This window comes from Silurus meridionalis, chromosome 1 (genome assembly GCF_014805685.1).
Source record: "Silurus meridionalis isolate SWU-2019-XX chromosome 1, ASM1480568v1, whole genome shotgun sequence".
Lineage (NCBI taxonomy): Eukaryota > Metazoa > Chordata > Actinopteri > Siluriformes > Siluridae > Silurus > Silurus meridionalis.
The window spans coordinates 3,176,478-3,193,381 of NC_060884.1; the positions used below are offsets into that span (position 1 = coordinate 3,176,478).

A 16,904-nucleotide genomic window follows, 5' to 3' on the forward strand; every position below is an offset into this window, starting at 1 on the left:
GTGTTTTTGTACGCATGGTCACCGCACCTCTGGTCTTCAGCCGAACCTGAGACCCCGAAAGCCGAAAAGCAGATGATGTTCCAGGAGTAGGAGGTGGAGGATGAGGAGGAGGAGGAGGCTGGAAATCTGATCCCGCAGCTGTCGCGCGGAGATTTACAGGATTACCGACTTCACGCACGCGAAAGGTCTCGTTAAACGGAGCCTCGTGCGTAATGCACAACCGAGGGGAAAACACTGGAAACGCAGGGGGGATGATCACAAGCTCTTCATTTGCAAGTAATGATGGAGATCAGATGAGAATCCAACAGAGCGCTTTATATGCATGACTTTGAGATAACTGTAAGGATTTTTTAGTTTTACAAGTAAAATGAGAAAAAGTGGGAGAAATGCATTCAGACTTAAATTAAGATTTAAATTCGATTTAGTTTTATTTGTTCATAAAGGCTGCAACTGATAACATCAGACTTATTACACATATACAATAGAGGGAATAGTATCATACAGCACAGAAAAAAGAGCTTCAATTTACAGTAATTATTAAATAAAATGATGCAAAGTACAAGCTTTTACACAAGATAATCTTCTGAAACCAGTGAAAAACCCAGAAATTCTTCCACAAAACAAACCTGAAAAGTCTAGAAACAATTACAAAAATATACCAAAGCTGAAAACTGAAAACTTAGACCTTGCTGAGTTAATGACAGCAACATCTTCTGAAATTGCAATATATCATTCATTTCAATCAGAACGACCACTGTTTTTGTGCGTTACCTTTTACAAGACAGGCCTACGTTTGGTTTGGTTTTGCTTTTATGATTTGTAGCACACACAGATGGGAAACGCTGACTGACGCTTCTCACAACAGTCTGAAACTCTGCTATGGAAAGACTTAAGTGGGAAAAAAAATTGTGGAAATGTGAAAGACCAAGAAATGGAATGAGCCAAATTTTGTTTTGTAAACAGAAATGACAAAAAGATCTTTAGTAACAAAAAAAAAAATGACAGACAAAACGCCAAAAAAGTTTTACATCCTAATCACTGAAGGGTTAAAGATGTTCAAGTAGAGTAAGTCTCTAGTATTCAGATTTTTTTAAATCATAATTCGATCCAGGACTCTAAATAATCTGATCTAATTTAAAGAACTAAAACTAGTTAATGTTTTTTTTGTTTTAAAAAAATGACCAAATGACAAAAAGGCAAAAAAGACTAAAAGTCGTGTCTGGTTACAAAGGCGCAATATAAATTAAATATAATATTAGTAGTATTATTATTAAAGCGTTTCTTTATATTTTATGTAAAACTCTAAAGGCATCTTGTCCTACAGAAGTGCAATAATTTTTGACTGAATGCATCACTGCTTAAAGGTGCAACAGTCAATATTGGATATTTTTTTTAAATCATCTGGAATGACTTTTTGCTTCTTGTCAACTTTCATAACTTTTAGCTTTCAAGCCCTTGAATATCTGAGTGAGCTCATGTAATGTCAAACCAGTGCTCATTAATATGCTATTAAATAGTTATTCTTTTATCATCATAAATCTTTTCCTAATGCACCATTGAGTCGTACGCTATTCACGTCTGATTCCTTCACTGACATGTAAAAGAGAATATGTGTATTCAAACACATTCCTGGAGAGCACCCAGACCTCAGGAGAGGAAACACACACCTGCAATGTGTGTGTGTGTGCCAGGTAGGAGAGTGGGCGCTCGAGTGGGCACTAGCAGCGGGTGCTCAGGGTGCAGCAGAGCTGAAGCGAGATCGGGCACTGAGAGAGAGAGAGGGAAAGAGAGAGAAGGGAGGAAAAGAGAGGGGAGAGAGAGAACGGCGAGGCGAGAGAGGTCCGAGCTCCACACGCCACTACACATCACTTCAAACACATGGAGAACATCTTAATCAGCGCGTCCCTGCATTAAAACAAACACAAATCAGTAAACAGTCGGCTGCAGCCAAAAAAGCAGAAGTGTGAAAAGTCTGTTTTGGTCACTTGAGTGAGAGCCACGAATCAATGGAACCTTTGACTCCGGGCCCATTTGAATCAGTGGCGGCGGAAGAACCGCTTTTACAGCTTTAACGCTGTTCAGAAGGTCGTTTAGAAACAGGAAAAAACTATAGAGTACCAACTTAAAGATAGACGTCTTGTGAGTTTCTGTTTCTACAAGACGTCTTTTTAACTCGACACCTCAAAATGATTGGATTTACACGACAACGCTGTGAATGAAAATTTGCTGTGTGTAGTGTAAAATCCAGAGGTCGACCGATTTTACCCGATACCGATAGCTAGGTTAGATCGCACTTACCGCTAACTGATTAATCAACCGTTTTTAAAACGGATACTGGATTAAAATTATTTTTTTTTTAAATAACACTCCATGTAAAAACAATACTAAACATTTTTACTAAAATAAAATACAGCACTGAATCATGAAAATGTGCTAAATGAAATGAATATAAATATATTAATTATTTTAATGATTATTCACATACAAAAAGTAACACTAAATATATAAAAAGTCACATTTAAAATGAAAAAAAAAAAAAGACACTTCTAATAAACAGCACGTAGCGTCAGTGATTAGCCACTAGAGGCCGCTTTCACATAACGCAACCCGAAAAAACTATCTGCATGGATTTTTGCCAATTGTTTCAGCAATCGACTATGGGTGAAAACCGATCAATTGGGTCGACCTCAAATAGTAAATGCAAAAAAGGATGAGTACAGATTATTGAAACTCACCTTGCGAATGGAATATATGACAAACTGTACCTGTAACATAAAAGGGTAAGAATAATTAGTGCTGTATAACACCTTTAGTCGTGTGCTGTTAAAGGGGGGAACAAAAAAAACCAACAGAATAGGCAGAAGTGTTTCAATTCTGTTGCAGACCAGCGATTTGCCGAGTGATCACAAGTTATAAAACATCTACATTTTATCCATTTCGAGGTTTCTTAAAAGTTGCTATCATTAACTTGACAAAACAAAAAGTGCAACTCGTCATGTTATTAAAAAGCACGAAAAGTGTATAGATCTCCGGGTATTACGAAGCACTGACCCTGCAGACAACCAGCACATTAAATAGAAACAATATAATAATAATAATAATAATAATAATAATAATAATAATAATAATATGATTTGAATGACAGCCGTTTATGTTACTGCATTATGTAAAATATAGCAAATTTCTCTCTTCTATCGTTTTTCAGTGCTAAAACATCAATCGAACAGGAAGCTGTTGGGAAGCAGAAAGCCTACAACACACTCACACAAATGAACCTGGCAGCGTGCTGGGGAAATAATTGGCTTTTTTTTTCCATAAAAAAAAAAAAAAATAATAATAATTTCATTTCGCTGCCAGAAGAGAGGACGCCAGCATCTGTGCTTCGTCCAAGTCAACAGTCAGGAAAATGTCACACGTTTATGCTGAACGTTTTTGATCAACGCGCCGGCTGTGAATTGAGTAAGTGGTCCACTCACCAAGTTAAAGCCAGGAACTGGAGGATGCAGAAGAGCACGACGAGGCCTTTGTTATGCCACTGAGGGGGGGAACGACACAGAGCACAGGGTGTTAGCTCATTTCCCAAATCTAATATGTCGTCATCATCAGAGTTCGGTATGTGCTCATAATCGGGGGGTGAAGAAAATCACCATATGACGCAAACAGGAATGAACTCGTTTACGTAGGCAGGATTTTTAGGAGGCACCCGTTTTCCTAAGGTCACGTCTGATTGCATGTGATCTTATATATTATTATTATTATTAATAATAACATAAAAAATTATAATGGTCTGTTTACTGAAACTGTGGTGATGTGAAAGCTTCAAAAATGAGGCCTACGGAAATTCTGGGACTGTAATACATACAAATAATATTATCATGGCCCGATTAAAGAAGAAATTGATATCAGAACATGCCTAAATTGTAAAATATCAATATACAAAAAAAAAAAATTCACATTCTTTATATAAATATATATAGAGAGATTTACAGAACATATCAAATCTATAAAAAAATAATTACCCAAAAGGCAGAGCAGAGTGTCAGCACAAGGCACGTCTGCAAAAAAAAAAAAAAAATTTATTTCCTTATACACTGTACAAGAAGCAAAAACCATTGACAAAGATTTTGTGCAGAATTGGCCTTTATACAGACAGAGGATATGTGTGTGTGTGTGTGTGTGTGTGTGTGTGTGTGTGTGTGTGTTTACTCACGATCATGATGGCCGTCGCCAGTGCTCTTGTTTTGTCACACATCCTCTTCAGCTGCTTCAGCGGACCCATCAAGAACATTGTACTACAAACACAAGCAAAAATAAAAACCCCTTCTTTACCTTAAGCCGGGTCTCAAAACACATCCGGTATTTAATATTTACATCCTCTAATGGAGCTGCTGATCTCACCTTAGAAGAGATGCGACGTTACCGAAGGTGTAGAAGACGGCGAACAAGATCAGTCCTCTTTTCGGGACCCAGAGCAAACACGATCCCTGGATATGACACGGATTCATTTCACAGATGAAGTTATACACAGTGAGTAATCACAAGGGAAGTAGTAACATGTAGTATACACTCGTTATGTGTAATATAGTGTGTGTTTACTGTATGGACAATTTTCGATATTTGATTATTTCTTTATTACAGAGTCCAAAAAACAAAAACTTGACCCAAATTTTTTCGCCTACCATTTAATGATTCGAATCGAAGCGGTCGTGTCGGTGTTTTGGTTCACACTACCACTTTTTCGCCACAGTTTCTGAACACATGGGATACCTGTTCTAAACTCTCTCACTGTAGTGTAGTCATGTTCTTCTACGTGCTCAATTAAACACATCGCTTGGGACTGCGAGCTGACAGCCTCTGCCCCATGCCGTAAACCATGTAAAACAACATTAGACTTTAAAATAACTTACCAGGATTGAAAAGGTGACTCCCAAGACAAAGCAGCCGATAAATGCTTTGACACGCGTTCCCCAGTTCAGAGTGGTCGCATCATCTACTGACTGAAGAACAACAAGAACCGTATAAAGATATATGTGCTTCTTCCCCAAACTGTAGAATCCACATTGTAAAGGATATTTGGATGTTGTAGCATAAATGTTTTCATTCTCTTGAGCTAGGAAACCTAAACCTGTGCAGCACATATCCAGCTTCATGAAGATATGCTTTACACGAGTTAGAGTGGAAGATCTCCTGCTATAGGGCTCTGACCTCAACCCAACTGAACCTACACCAGTACCTGACTTTACTAACACCTTCGTGGTTGAATAAATCTCCACAAGCTCACTCCAAAAAAATCTAGTGGAACATCTTCCCAGAAGAGTGGCTGTTGTTGTAACAGGACCTTCCACTTCTGCACGTTTCCTCTTCAATGCCATAGCCTTAGAACATTTACCTGTACTTCTCAACCATGTCCTCACGTCTCTGCTATAGCCTTTATATTTATTTACTATATATATATATATATATATATTTATCTCCACTATTGCTTCATTTTGCACTTCTGGTAGATGCCAAACTGCATTTTGTTGCTGTGTAATGCAATGACAGTAAAGTTCTATCTATCTATCTATCTATCTGTCTGTCTGTCTGTCTGTCTGTCTGTCTGTCTCTCTGTCTGATGCTCAAAACACACCAATCTTATAGTGAGTTGTCCACAAACCTTAGTTTGTGTATATGTATGTATATAGTATATACCTAGTATGATTAATTTTTTATAGAGCAACTGCAGGGCCTCATTCCATATCGCAATTAAACTTTTAATACGTTTACAATTTTAATGACTCGTGAAAATTTGCAGTAGAAATACATCAATAACTGGGATATGAAAAAAAAATAAAAATGAAGGTACAATAAATACAATTATATCAAAAGGAATACAAAAAAAATTAAAAATTAACCAATTCATAAATTAAATGCAAATGTAATCTAATCAGGGACACATGAATATTAATGAATGATTTAATAAACTAGTATAAATATTATTATAGTGTAGAGGTCATTTGTGCACACACTTTTACTGCAAAGTGTTTTATAAATAAAACTCAGACTGACATTAAGTTACTAATTAAATCAAACTAGCAAGCAGCACTTGGTGAGTGAGACGAGGTGTGGAATAAAACGAATTGAAACGAAATGAAACGAATTGATACCTGGAGCACGTTGAGGTCGTCATTTCCGTCCTGACCGCTCAGAACTTTCTTCAGTTTATCCATCACTTTTAGAGAGAAATGACCCTTTATATGGAGTTTGAATGCGGTCTGAAGGAAACCAAAACTCTGACCGAGTTTCTCTTCTTCCTGTTCGCACGAGTAACAACAGGTGAACGTGACAGCACTTCCGCCTGTCGCCTCAGCAGCGCCCCGTGTGACGTCACTAAGCACCACCCGCGTAGCGCGCGCGCCCCTTTCTGCAACGTTCAGAACGCAGTTCTAAATTCATTATTCAGCACAATTCTAATTGTAATTAATTTATCAACACAATTCTAATTGTAATACATTAATCAACATAATATTAGGATCCGTGTTTTTATCAATTTTAGTTCAAAATATTAATGATGTCATAGGTAATTTATCATAATTGGTAAACTGTATGTCTGCCTCTAGTGGTAAAGCGTGGAAATGCAACTGAATCCTTTCTTACATACATTTGTTATAATTCTAAATATAAAAATGAATATTCAAGTAAAACAAACTCTGGAAGGTGTATTTCACGTTTGCATGTGTAGTGTAGGGTTATAAACACAGTATTAGAATATATCTGAATATTATTTGTATTATTTGTATTTGTATCTTTATATGCTCCCTTGTACACAATAAAATACACTTCAAATTTATCATCTATACAATTATGCAACAGACACTAACACACACACACACACACACACACACACACACACACACACACACTCAATAGATCTTCCAAAAGCTGGTCAAGTTTACACTCCTATATTTCGCATATAGAAAAACACTACATACATATTTTCCATCAGTAGAACACCTGTAGAGCTTAATGAAGGGAGTTCCTTGTTTTCCAGTGGGTTAAAAGAACAACATACTTGAGTGAAATTCTTAATTAGGAACTTAATTGTTTTTCTTTGACTGTTGGTGAAACAGCTCAATATATTATTCTAGCTTCTAATAAACAACACATTACCCTGCACTGCATTTTTAGACCCATATGATCTGTTGTTCTTTAAATATGTTTACAGCAGCAAGATTCATTAAGATCAATTTTCACGTCTCACAATAACTGATCACTTTTCATACTTTCGACCTGCTACAAGAAAAATTAATCTTTAACAAGCTCCTCTGTTTCATACACACAGATGACTAACTAGCGATAAAATGTTGTGACCCCTGAAGCGTCCTCGTGTTTCTGGGGCATGAGGTAAGTTTTGGGTGGCTGACACTTTTAGGTTCATTCGCCTCATTCTTGTCTTGGTTGTGCTGAGACCAAGTATCATCACCTTGGAGCTGGTTCCTAATGACGACTAGGCTCGGAGCCATGGTGGCCATGTGCAGGTCTCTGAGAGACCTGAGATATTGCTACTAACAGAACATGGAAGAGAAGCTCTGTGATTGGCCAGAGAAACACATGGCCTGGGGAGACCCAACTTGCTTTTTCTCTCATTCTCCTTTTCCTCATCCTCATCGTCTGTGATCTTCTGCTCTCCTTCTTAAGCAGGCCACTCTGTGAAAAGCTCATCCGGCTCTTCCTATTTCTCTGTGATCATTCAAAAATTCCAGGCTTTCTATATATAAGAATTGCAAGCAGGAAGAGGTGGGAAACTCTAGCTTGCTAACTCTGGCTTGGTCTCTACCTGCTTGTCTCTGGAGCGTCTTAATAAGATCGTGTAATGAGATCCCCCCGGCTCTCCTCAGCCATCTGTCTTCTTTGTGGCTCTAAGCTTAATGCAGTCGGAGCAGCACATACACAGGCTCAACTGGCTGCCTGCGAATCCCTAAATCATCTATTTATTAGGAAGAGATAGGAATATATGAGATAAAGTGGGAGAGAGAAAGTCTTGAATCCAGCTTGAAAAATCGAGTGTAGCTTGGGTCAGGATGCGTCTAGAAACTTCTAGAGTTTAATATACAGCAAGAAAATCATGCCCAAGAAAGGGCTAAAAACACTAATCAATAGAAAACCAGTGTGAAAATGTTTATCATGGCCTCTTGGTTTCCAGACTTGCAGTGCCTTAAATGTGATTCATTTATAACAACACGTGTAGAGGAATGTGACTGGTGGAACAGGAGATGTAAAAGACTTGGAGATTTTAAATGGTCAAATGCTGGACATGGAAAATCTAATACAGAACATTTAAATTAGAAATGGAGCTCTTAATGTATATAAACTCGCTATTAATATTTCAGCAAACATTCAACCCATCTAATTTGCATTTTGACACATATATGAAATCGCACACTTTAAACATCTTGACTAGAATTTAGTCCATAGGATGAACTAAACAAAAGAATAATAAACTCCTCATAAAAAAAAAAAAAAAAGCAAATAGGATTATCAAGAAAGAAATGTTCATCAAAAAAAAAATCTGAATTTATGATTTTATTACAAAAGAGATTTACCTCAACACAGGTTTTATTTCCTTAAACTGGCACGTTCCTTGAGTGAATTATATCATAAAACCATCCAAACCTGTCAAATATATTCAGATGGAAAAGTGATTTACATTTCACCTCCAGGTCATACCATTTGACCCTCACTGCATTGAATTGAAATATTCAGACATCTTTTATAAGAGATCTATTAAAATGTCCAGATCATTATTATTTTTTGGCTTAACAACGTCAACCACGTATATAAACACTAAGCTGTAAACCCGAACCGGTATTTTCAGAAAGCACTAAACCCTAAAGGACAAAATATTTATGTGAAAACACTGTTGTTCTCTCCCTCTCCATCTTTCACTATTCTGCGATCGGTATTGAGTCCGATAACAACCTCACAGAACTCGTTTCTTGAAATCCCGACAAAGTCTGCGCAGATGATATTGAGGCATGTTTTCCGGGAGCCGGGGTGCTGCTTTCTGACCCAGTCCATTAGCACAGTGTAAGCGTGGAGCGTCATGCTCTTCATAGACTGTGTGAGATGAGTGAGGACGTACCTGGTGTCCTCAGTGAGGTTTAGACCAGCCATGAAGAAACCGTCTGCACATAAGACATGACAAGACGCGTTTAGAATGCACACTTTTAGTAAAGTCGAGGCTTATAGACAAAAAAATTATATTTACAAAATAGCAACAGTTACTGCATCATATTTTACATTATAAGTGCAAAAGTTTTGGGACAAATGTAAGCTATAGCTATATAGAGCAACTTTGTGTTACTACCTGCTTTTCCGAATGCATATCGGATGCGGTGCTTTAATTCAGATTTATATCAAATAAACATGAAAAAAATCTCTTACCTGGTCTTCCTATCGTCTTCTTTTGCTCCAGATAGGAAATGACTAGGTTCGGGTCTGACTCATTGGCCCACCAGTAATCCCACTGTGGCCAAAGTTCCTTGTGCTCAGTCCCAGATGGATCAGCGTAGGAAAGAATCACCTGATAACCATGAGTCCAGCATGTTCTCAGAGAAGGCATTTCCTAAGACACAACACACCACTAAGTGAGGAAATTGACACATTTTAGTACTTTATTTTTTAGAATAAGCAGCTGCTTACTGATTTCGGACAGAGTTTATTGCCAAAGAGTTGTATCAAAAAATCAATGAGGTCGCTGTGCTGTACAGGGTTCATATCATCGAAAGCAGACAGAGCAATGATCACGACTTCGTTAGCGTGACGCTCTAACCAGTCCATAACATCACTGAGCACCTCCTGCAAAAAAATACAATGCGTCAGGGATTTGGGTATGAAGCATAAAGTATTCTGTGACTGTATAATATAATGATATAAATGATATAATTAATGAAACGAGAAAAATGGCAACTTTTCGTTCATTTCTGGTTCATGTTGTGGAACGTCAGCTAAACATGTTGGTTCATGTTATCTTTAGGTTACAGCTGCAAGCAGTGACTATACACCATAATGCAGCTTGTTGTAATAAAACACAAACTCCTCAATCCTAAAAATATAAAGTGTCGCTTTTTACACTACCGTTTAGTAACAAAACACTGAGACCAAGAATCTCAGAAAAAACGTGATTGATCCAAATATACAATTTCCCTTTCAATCAGAGCTACAGGCTTTTATAATACATGAATCTACACCTTCTGGCCAATCAGATTTGATCATTCTCTGTTCTCATTGTTGAGGTACAGTACCATACACTGTATACACTGTATCTGGGTGAGATTCACCTTCACACTAAGTAGAGAGTATAATCCATGCGCAAAATAAAAAGTCCAGTTTGAATCTTTTTTCTTGTGAGCGATCCGAAGGTCGAGAAATCGGATTCCTGACTCCAGCTGACTGGAAACTGACATCTCCTGAAAGAAAAAAAAACCCAGAAGAGAAAGTGCTCTTTTGTTTTTATTGTCGTTGAGGTGATACCATCTTTTGCATGTTTAATATATACACTAAACTGCTCTGATAAAAGTGTGTGGGCATCTAATCTTCACACCCACATGTGGTTCTTCCACAATGTGTTTCTACGAAGTAACAGTATTGCATAAAGGAGGTGTGTTTTCTATCTAATATACTAATTTTACAATTTGGAATTTAGTGGTTCAATGTTCTAGCATGACAATGCTTCTACACACAAATCAAACTCCATGACGTCATGGTGTGTGAACATTGGAGTGGAGAAACTATAGTCCTGCACCTTCTCAATCCCAATAAACACTTTTGTGCTGTTGAAGGATGACACAGGTGTCCACCAAGTTCTGTCCATTTAGTGTGTCTTACACGGTGTTTAAATAAATCAGCTCTTAGAGTCAAACTTTGTCCTTAAGGTCCAGTAATGTATAATTAATTATACATGTACACAATCCCAGTGTTTTTATTACCTTAACACGTTACCTGAGTGGTTGCCCACTTCTTTATACATGGCCGGATGATACAGGGTACCATCTGGTCCAGTAAGGTCAGTATCCGTGGTTCTGAAAGCAGGACTGGGCTGTGCTGGTCCAGACAGTAGGTCATGGTATCGTGACTACCTGCAAGAAAACATGTTTATGTTCGAAAACCAGTGAACAATTAATTCCCAGGATTATGATGGATCATGATGATGTGTCCCATACCGGGTATCGCAAGATCACACAGAGGAACATCGATAAGCTCAAGAGGAAGTTGAGACATCCAGTCTGCACATCTGGAACCCATCTGGAACCTCCAAGTATCAATTCACTTATCAAATAACGTTTGAATAAATCAGAGGCTGAGGTTTGCATTGTCAAGGAGACACTTTGATGAAATGTTTCCTTCCGAAAGTGTGTGTGTGTGTGTGTGTGTGTGTGTGTGTGTGTGTGTGTGTGTGAGATACCCGGATGAAGGAAGCAAAAACAGCAGCGGTCACATGAACTTTTACTTCCTCGAACACACACTGCAGAAGTTTGAGTCTAAAGCTTGTGTTTGATTGGGTGATCTACAGAAAAAAAAAGTGTATTCATCTGCTTTTATATTCCATAAATGACTAAATTTTAACTAAAGCAACCTCGAGTAAGATAAAATCGTCCTAAATGATGCGGTAAATACTCGCACGAGGCACAAAAAAAAGACGAAAACACTAGGATCTTGTTTTTATTGAGTCCTGTTGCAACATCTCCAGCATGAAGAAGCTCAGAGATGGTAGAAAGGGTCAAAAAGAAAGAGAGATCATGTGTTATTTCACTCAAAAATGTAAAAGACATGGTGGTTCTGAGGGGTCCAGCCTCACAGAACTAAAAATAGTTCCTGAATTTGGTATAGACTCTGGGCATGTTTTCCTGATGGTTCATGATTTCCTCTGGGTTCTTCTGTTTCCTACCATCTCCTCAAATCATGCTTGTAGGTGGACCCGAAATAGCCAATGATTCCTAACGTGTACACTGGTGTTACATTTCCTTTTATCATCATCATCATCATCATCATTATTCCAGCCCCCAAAAAAAAAATCTTACTTAAGATGTATGACTGATGAAAATTGTGATTATATTTTTTATATTGTGATTGTGATTATATTATATTAGTCATTTAAACATCTATGATTTCACATATTAATTCTGATAACCAATTTTTTTTTAGCCATGAGAACAAACTACTATAAAGCTTGTGAATGATCAATACATTCACTAAATATATTATTATTGTTTACAAATTAATTCTGTATTTGTGTACGTTTTCTTTTCTGATTCATTCACGAAGGTTTTATTCAACAGAAATGTGACGACGTTGGATATTACGTTCTCGTTGAACAATAAAACCTCATGATTTCAGATCGTTAGTAGATCAATATGTAATTATTAGTACAGTCCTCGTATAAATCCAGAGATGTTCTGGAGTTTTCAGCCAGAGAATGAATATGGAGGAATTCCCTTTACTCCTAAACCAGTGACCTGAAACAAAAAAAACATCAAAAACAAAACTTATATTAAAAACTATAACACATGTACATTAATAACCAAATATTCTTCCATCGCTACTTTAAAATGTATGTTATACACTGTTATACGCATTGGCTTTATTTCAAGGCAAGGATTTAAAAAGCATGATGGACGCATTATTATACAGAAAGTGGAAAAAACAGGAATTGGAGTCTTTAAATAAATGTATGTATCATATCAAGGTTTCTGAGGAACAGCAACTCCCACAAAAGCATGACCCATACCCTAAAAATGCACCCAGCTTGTGGCTGTTTGGAGAGTGATTCTTCGTCCATGCCTTTATAAGCAGAGGTGACGTACAGATCAGTGTAGTCTTTCCCTCCGAAGCAGCAGGAGGTGATTTTCTCCACGGGAAGCTTCACTGTCTGCAGTCTGGTCCCTACAACCAGGAATATGTTTGAGAAGACCTCAAAAGTGCAGCAGTGGCATATCAGAAACGGTCGTTATTGATGTATACACACCCGTCTGAGGGTCGATGCGCAGCACTCGTCCTCCGTTGTAGCAGGCCAGCCATATTTTACCTTCTGCGTCAATGCATAAGCCGTCAGGGATGCCTTCGTCTTTCTCAAGTCTGTACACCGGTCTGCGATTAGCTTTGGACCAACACACACACACACACACACACACACACACACACACACACACACACACACACATACTGTAAGCTTTTAGAATGTTTTGCAAATTTTATATACATTTCTGGAAAAGTCAGGATGAAGGAATTTGCATTTGCTGATGTAAACATCCTAATAATAATAATAATAATAATAATAATTGTTATTATTATTATTATGAATGAAATTCATATTATTATTGAATGAATATTAATTCTGTTCATTAATAATAATAATAATAATTAATAATTATAACAATTATTATTATTATTATTGATGATTATTATTGCTAATAATAATCATCAATAATAATAATAATTATTATTATTATTATCATCATTAATAATAATAATTATTATTAATGATGATAAATATTATTATTATTATTATCATCATTAATAATAATAATTATTATTATAAATGATGATAAATATTATTATTATTATTAATAATAATAATAAATATTATTATTAATAATAATAAATATTATTATTGTTAATAATAATCATTATTATTATTAATAGTAAATATTATTAATAATAAATATTATTATTATTAATATTAATAATAATAATAATTATTATTATTATTATATATCCATAATTTAGTAAAAAAAAAGTGACAGTTAGAACCAGTATTATGGTGTCCAAGATAAGGACAATAAACTTCAATCTAAAAAAAAAATAAAATTACTTTTAATTGTGTATTATATGGACTACCTTTTGCCAGCTGTATGATTATTCATTTAAAGGATTGTTTTCTTTCACTGTTTGTCCCTGAATAAGGTATGTTGCACCTCAGCTAATCTGAAGACCTTTTTCTTCATATCTATACATTTTTTTGTATACAAAAAGCATTCTCACCCAATCCTAATCCTAATGTCTTGCTATACGTCCCCACTTCTAACTCACCTAATTGTCCAGTGTGTATATCATAATCAAAAGCCTCCACCATGTACATCAGACTGTCCACGTAGTAGAAGAAGCGATGATCAGGAGACCAGTCCAACCCGTTGGAGAGGTCCACCTGATCGAAGTGTGTGAGGACGGAGTGGTCGGGGTGCAGGCTGTACAGCGAGCCCTGTTTCCTCTCCAGCTCAGTCGGCCGCACCTCAACCGCCATGGTGCCTGAGTAACAGGAAATGGCACGCCGGAGTGTGCACTTAATTTAGCGTGAGATTGAACAAACAGCAAGCTGGAGTACACTTTACATTAAGTGTGTGATAGGTAATTTTGAGTGCAGTAAGGGGCAACGTGTACTTGTGTTAAGAGGGTAGAATAATAGTTTGTTGTATGATCTGAAATGTGACATGGTGCACTTATTCGAGTATGTGAAAAGGGTACGGTACTTAAACGTTCTTTCAACAGAGCCCTCATGCGTCCAGCAGATTGTCACGTACATATACTATATTGGGCACGAAAAGCCACATTTTCACGTCGCAACCTTTTTCCACGAATCTTCACTACAAAGAAATTGTGTGGAGGCCTATTTCACGACATCTCGTTAGCAAAAGTTGTGTAAAAAGCATTTGAATATGTTTGAAAATGGTGAAATTGGGCAACACTGTGCTTCGGATTCTGTCAATATTTATTATGTATTCCATTTATGTCTATTTTTTTTGTTTTGTTTTTCTGTGTCTGCACAGGATTCGTCCAGGTTCTCTGGTTTCCTCCCATCTCTCAAGACCATGACCCTGAAAAAGTGTTTACTGGAGATGAATGAATGACTACAGACACCTGCGAAAAACCTGCCGGCCGGATCCACCTTCCCATCGTTAAAGCGGGTGTTGCTCTTTCCCGTGTCCACGTTAGCGATGGTCGTGATTGTACGCTTCTCCCAGTCTACAGCGGCGAAGCGTGTTCCTTCTCCCATCACGTACCCTCCTGACTTGCGTGGAACCACACATCCCACGTACGTCTCTGTAGCGGTAATAAATATCAAATGAAAAATAAGCGATTTCAAGATTTTATGATGCAATTCGTAAAACTTGCATAAAATAGGAATAAGGCAGCAGCTTCATAAGCAGGTCAATATTTTTTTTACACAAGTGCAAATAATGTGGAAAATTATGTTTTTAGAACAAGCGTATTAGAAACCTACTTCCTGCCTCGTGAGTTGTTTTACAGTCACAACCACAAGGTCCCTTTTTACAACCCTTAGAAATGATTATGTTATGCTGCAGGCTGATAGATCTGTAAAATTGGCTTTCATGCTGTTTAATGTCATATATGAAGTTATATATATGTTTTAGATTTTCACTGTAGTAATGTTTTTAAGTAAAACTCAACTGATATCTGCCCACCTGTGTGCATACTCTCTATCTGATTGGTCAGCAAGTTCCACCTGCTGATCTTCGGCCCGTAGATGTCGACATACAAAAGCGTTGCGTCCTTCTCCTCCCAAACCGGACCTTCTCCGATCTCATTCTGTTCCTTCACCACACACTCGACTTTGACAGACCCCATAGCTTCTGAAAGTGAGTAAAAGCAAGTGAACACGGTCACCAGTAAAACAAATGTACAGGATGGTGTTGCGAAATAGTATACATTTACATATGCTAATATATGCTATTTAAATATCATGCATAATTTATGATGATGAAGTGAGATGAAGTTTAAAGGTCTTGCTCATTGACCAATGGCAAGTGGTCAGTACTGGGGTTTGACCCATATGCCCTGACAACAATGCAGAATCCAGTTACATATCTGAAGGTTGTGTGCTCGAATCCCTGATTCCCTGCAAATGACCCTTGAATTTTTGCTCAGGTGTTGTAAGGTGCATCCTGCAACGATTATGTCCCGGATGTTATTTTATAACGTGTAAAATATTACTGTAGCTTTACATATGTAATTGTAAACATTTACTGTAAAGTTTACAGTGCTGTCGCCGATGTTGGCGTACAAGTGTTGGTTGTTTAAAGATTTAGGAAAAACAAGACAACAGGTAAAGCAAATGAAATAAAGAAGAGTTCACCAGAGTTCACTCATTTTCTAAAGCCATTTAAAACAAAACAAACCGCGATCACATAATAAACTCTAACCACGTGAACGTCGAGAAAGTTATGCTCGATTAATATTTATGACTTTTGCATCAAACAATGAAAAGTGTGTACCTTGTTGCCCAGTCGATGACAAAATGTCTCTCTGTCTGCCTACTTGTTTGTTTGTATGACTGCGCCATACAAGTTCGTTGAGCGCTTGAACTCGTGACGCGGAGGCGGTGAGACGAGCGCCATCTTTCGGCAGTATGGGAGAACATCAGCGTCTGTATAGTTCTTTCAGAGAAATCTATCTTAACAAAAAAAATCTTAAACCTTTAAAAAATAATCTGGTAAGCACGGGTTTGCATTAGTACTGGCTACTTGCGAGTCTTTCTTCCTTAATGGGTGCCATCAGTGAGGAAAATGGCATTCACTCACACCGAGTTACTTACTTGATCAATCCTGGTGAGGGTTGTGAGTCTGGAGTGTATCCCAGGAATACTATAGACATACTAGAAACAAGCCAGAACATGACACCAGATTATCCAAGTGTGAATGCAACTGGTTCATGTTATTATATGCATTTTATCATCAATCATGTAGATGCACCTTGTGGTCTGGACCTAAAACTGTGAAAATGAGATATACATTATGAATTTATCAATGAACTCTATTCCAACATTTAGAATCTTCTTGCTTATTAGGGGTGACCCGAATAGTCAAGATTAGATGCTTTGGTAGGAGAAGTCTAATTCGATTACCAAGCTC

General features: G+C 37.3%; 3 protein-coding genes across 5 annotated transcripts; all 3 read right to left on the bottom strand.

The window, feature by feature from the left end:
* Positions 1-403: 403 nt before the first annotated feature.
* sft2d2b (SFT2 domain containing 2b) lies at positions 404-6,348 on the bottom strand. Of its 2 annotated transcripts, XM_046876737.1 has the most exons (8): positions 6,147-6,347; positions 4,908-4,997; positions 4,399-4,484; positions 4,211-4,292; positions 4,020-4,055; positions 3,477-3,535; positions 2,736-2,765; positions 404-1,905 (listed from the first exon to the last, which is right to left on the bottom strand). In XM_046876737.1, the coding sequence occupies exons 1-8, from the start codon at positions 6,207-6,209 to the stop codon at positions 1,866-1,868; spliced, it is 486 nt and encodes a 161-aa protein (XP_046732693.1). In that variant the 5' UTR covers positions 6,210-6,347; the 3' UTR covers positions 404-1,865. The 2 variants fall into 2 exon arrangements, with proteins under 2 accessions (XP_046732693.1, XP_046732770.1); XM_046876814.1 differs by lacking the exon at positions 4,020-4,055 and having other exon boundaries at positions 6,147-6,348.
* A 2,199-nt stretch (positions 6,349-8,547) lies between these two features.
* Positions 8,548-11,555, bottom strand: LOC124402925 (PI-PLC X domain-containing protein 1-like). Its single transcript, XM_046876407.1, has 6 exons — positions 11,202-11,555; positions 10,981-11,117; positions 10,320-10,448; positions 9,682-9,837; positions 9,424-9,604; positions 8,548-9,164 (listed from the first exon to the last, which is right to left on the bottom strand). Exons 1-6 carry the CDS (start codon positions 11,281-11,283, stop codon positions 8,884-8,886), a joined length of 966 nt encoding a protein of 321 aa, XP_046732363.1. The 5' UTR covers positions 11,284-11,555; the 3' UTR covers positions 8,548-8,883.
* Positions 11,556-12,290: 735 nt separating this feature from the next.
* rgn (regucalcin) lies at positions 12,291-16,383 on the bottom strand. Of its 2 annotated transcripts, none has more exons than XM_046876624.1 (7): positions 16,269-16,383; positions 15,459-15,623; positions 14,893-15,075; positions 14,068-14,283; positions 13,004-13,135; positions 12,767-12,921; positions 12,291-12,494 (listed from the first exon to the last, which is right to left on the bottom strand). In XM_046876624.1, the coding sequence occupies exons 2-7, from the start codon at positions 15,619-15,621 to the stop codon at positions 12,444-12,446; spliced, it is 900 nt and encodes a 299-aa protein (XP_046732580.1). In that variant the 5' UTR covers positions 15,622-15,623; positions 16,269-16,383; the 3' UTR covers positions 12,291-12,443. The 2 variants fall into 2 exon arrangements, with proteins under 2 accessions (XP_046732580.1, XP_046732491.1); XM_046876535.1 differs by having other exon boundaries at positions 15,459-15,626.
* Between the last annotated feature and the right edge of the window lie 521 nt (positions 16,384-16,904).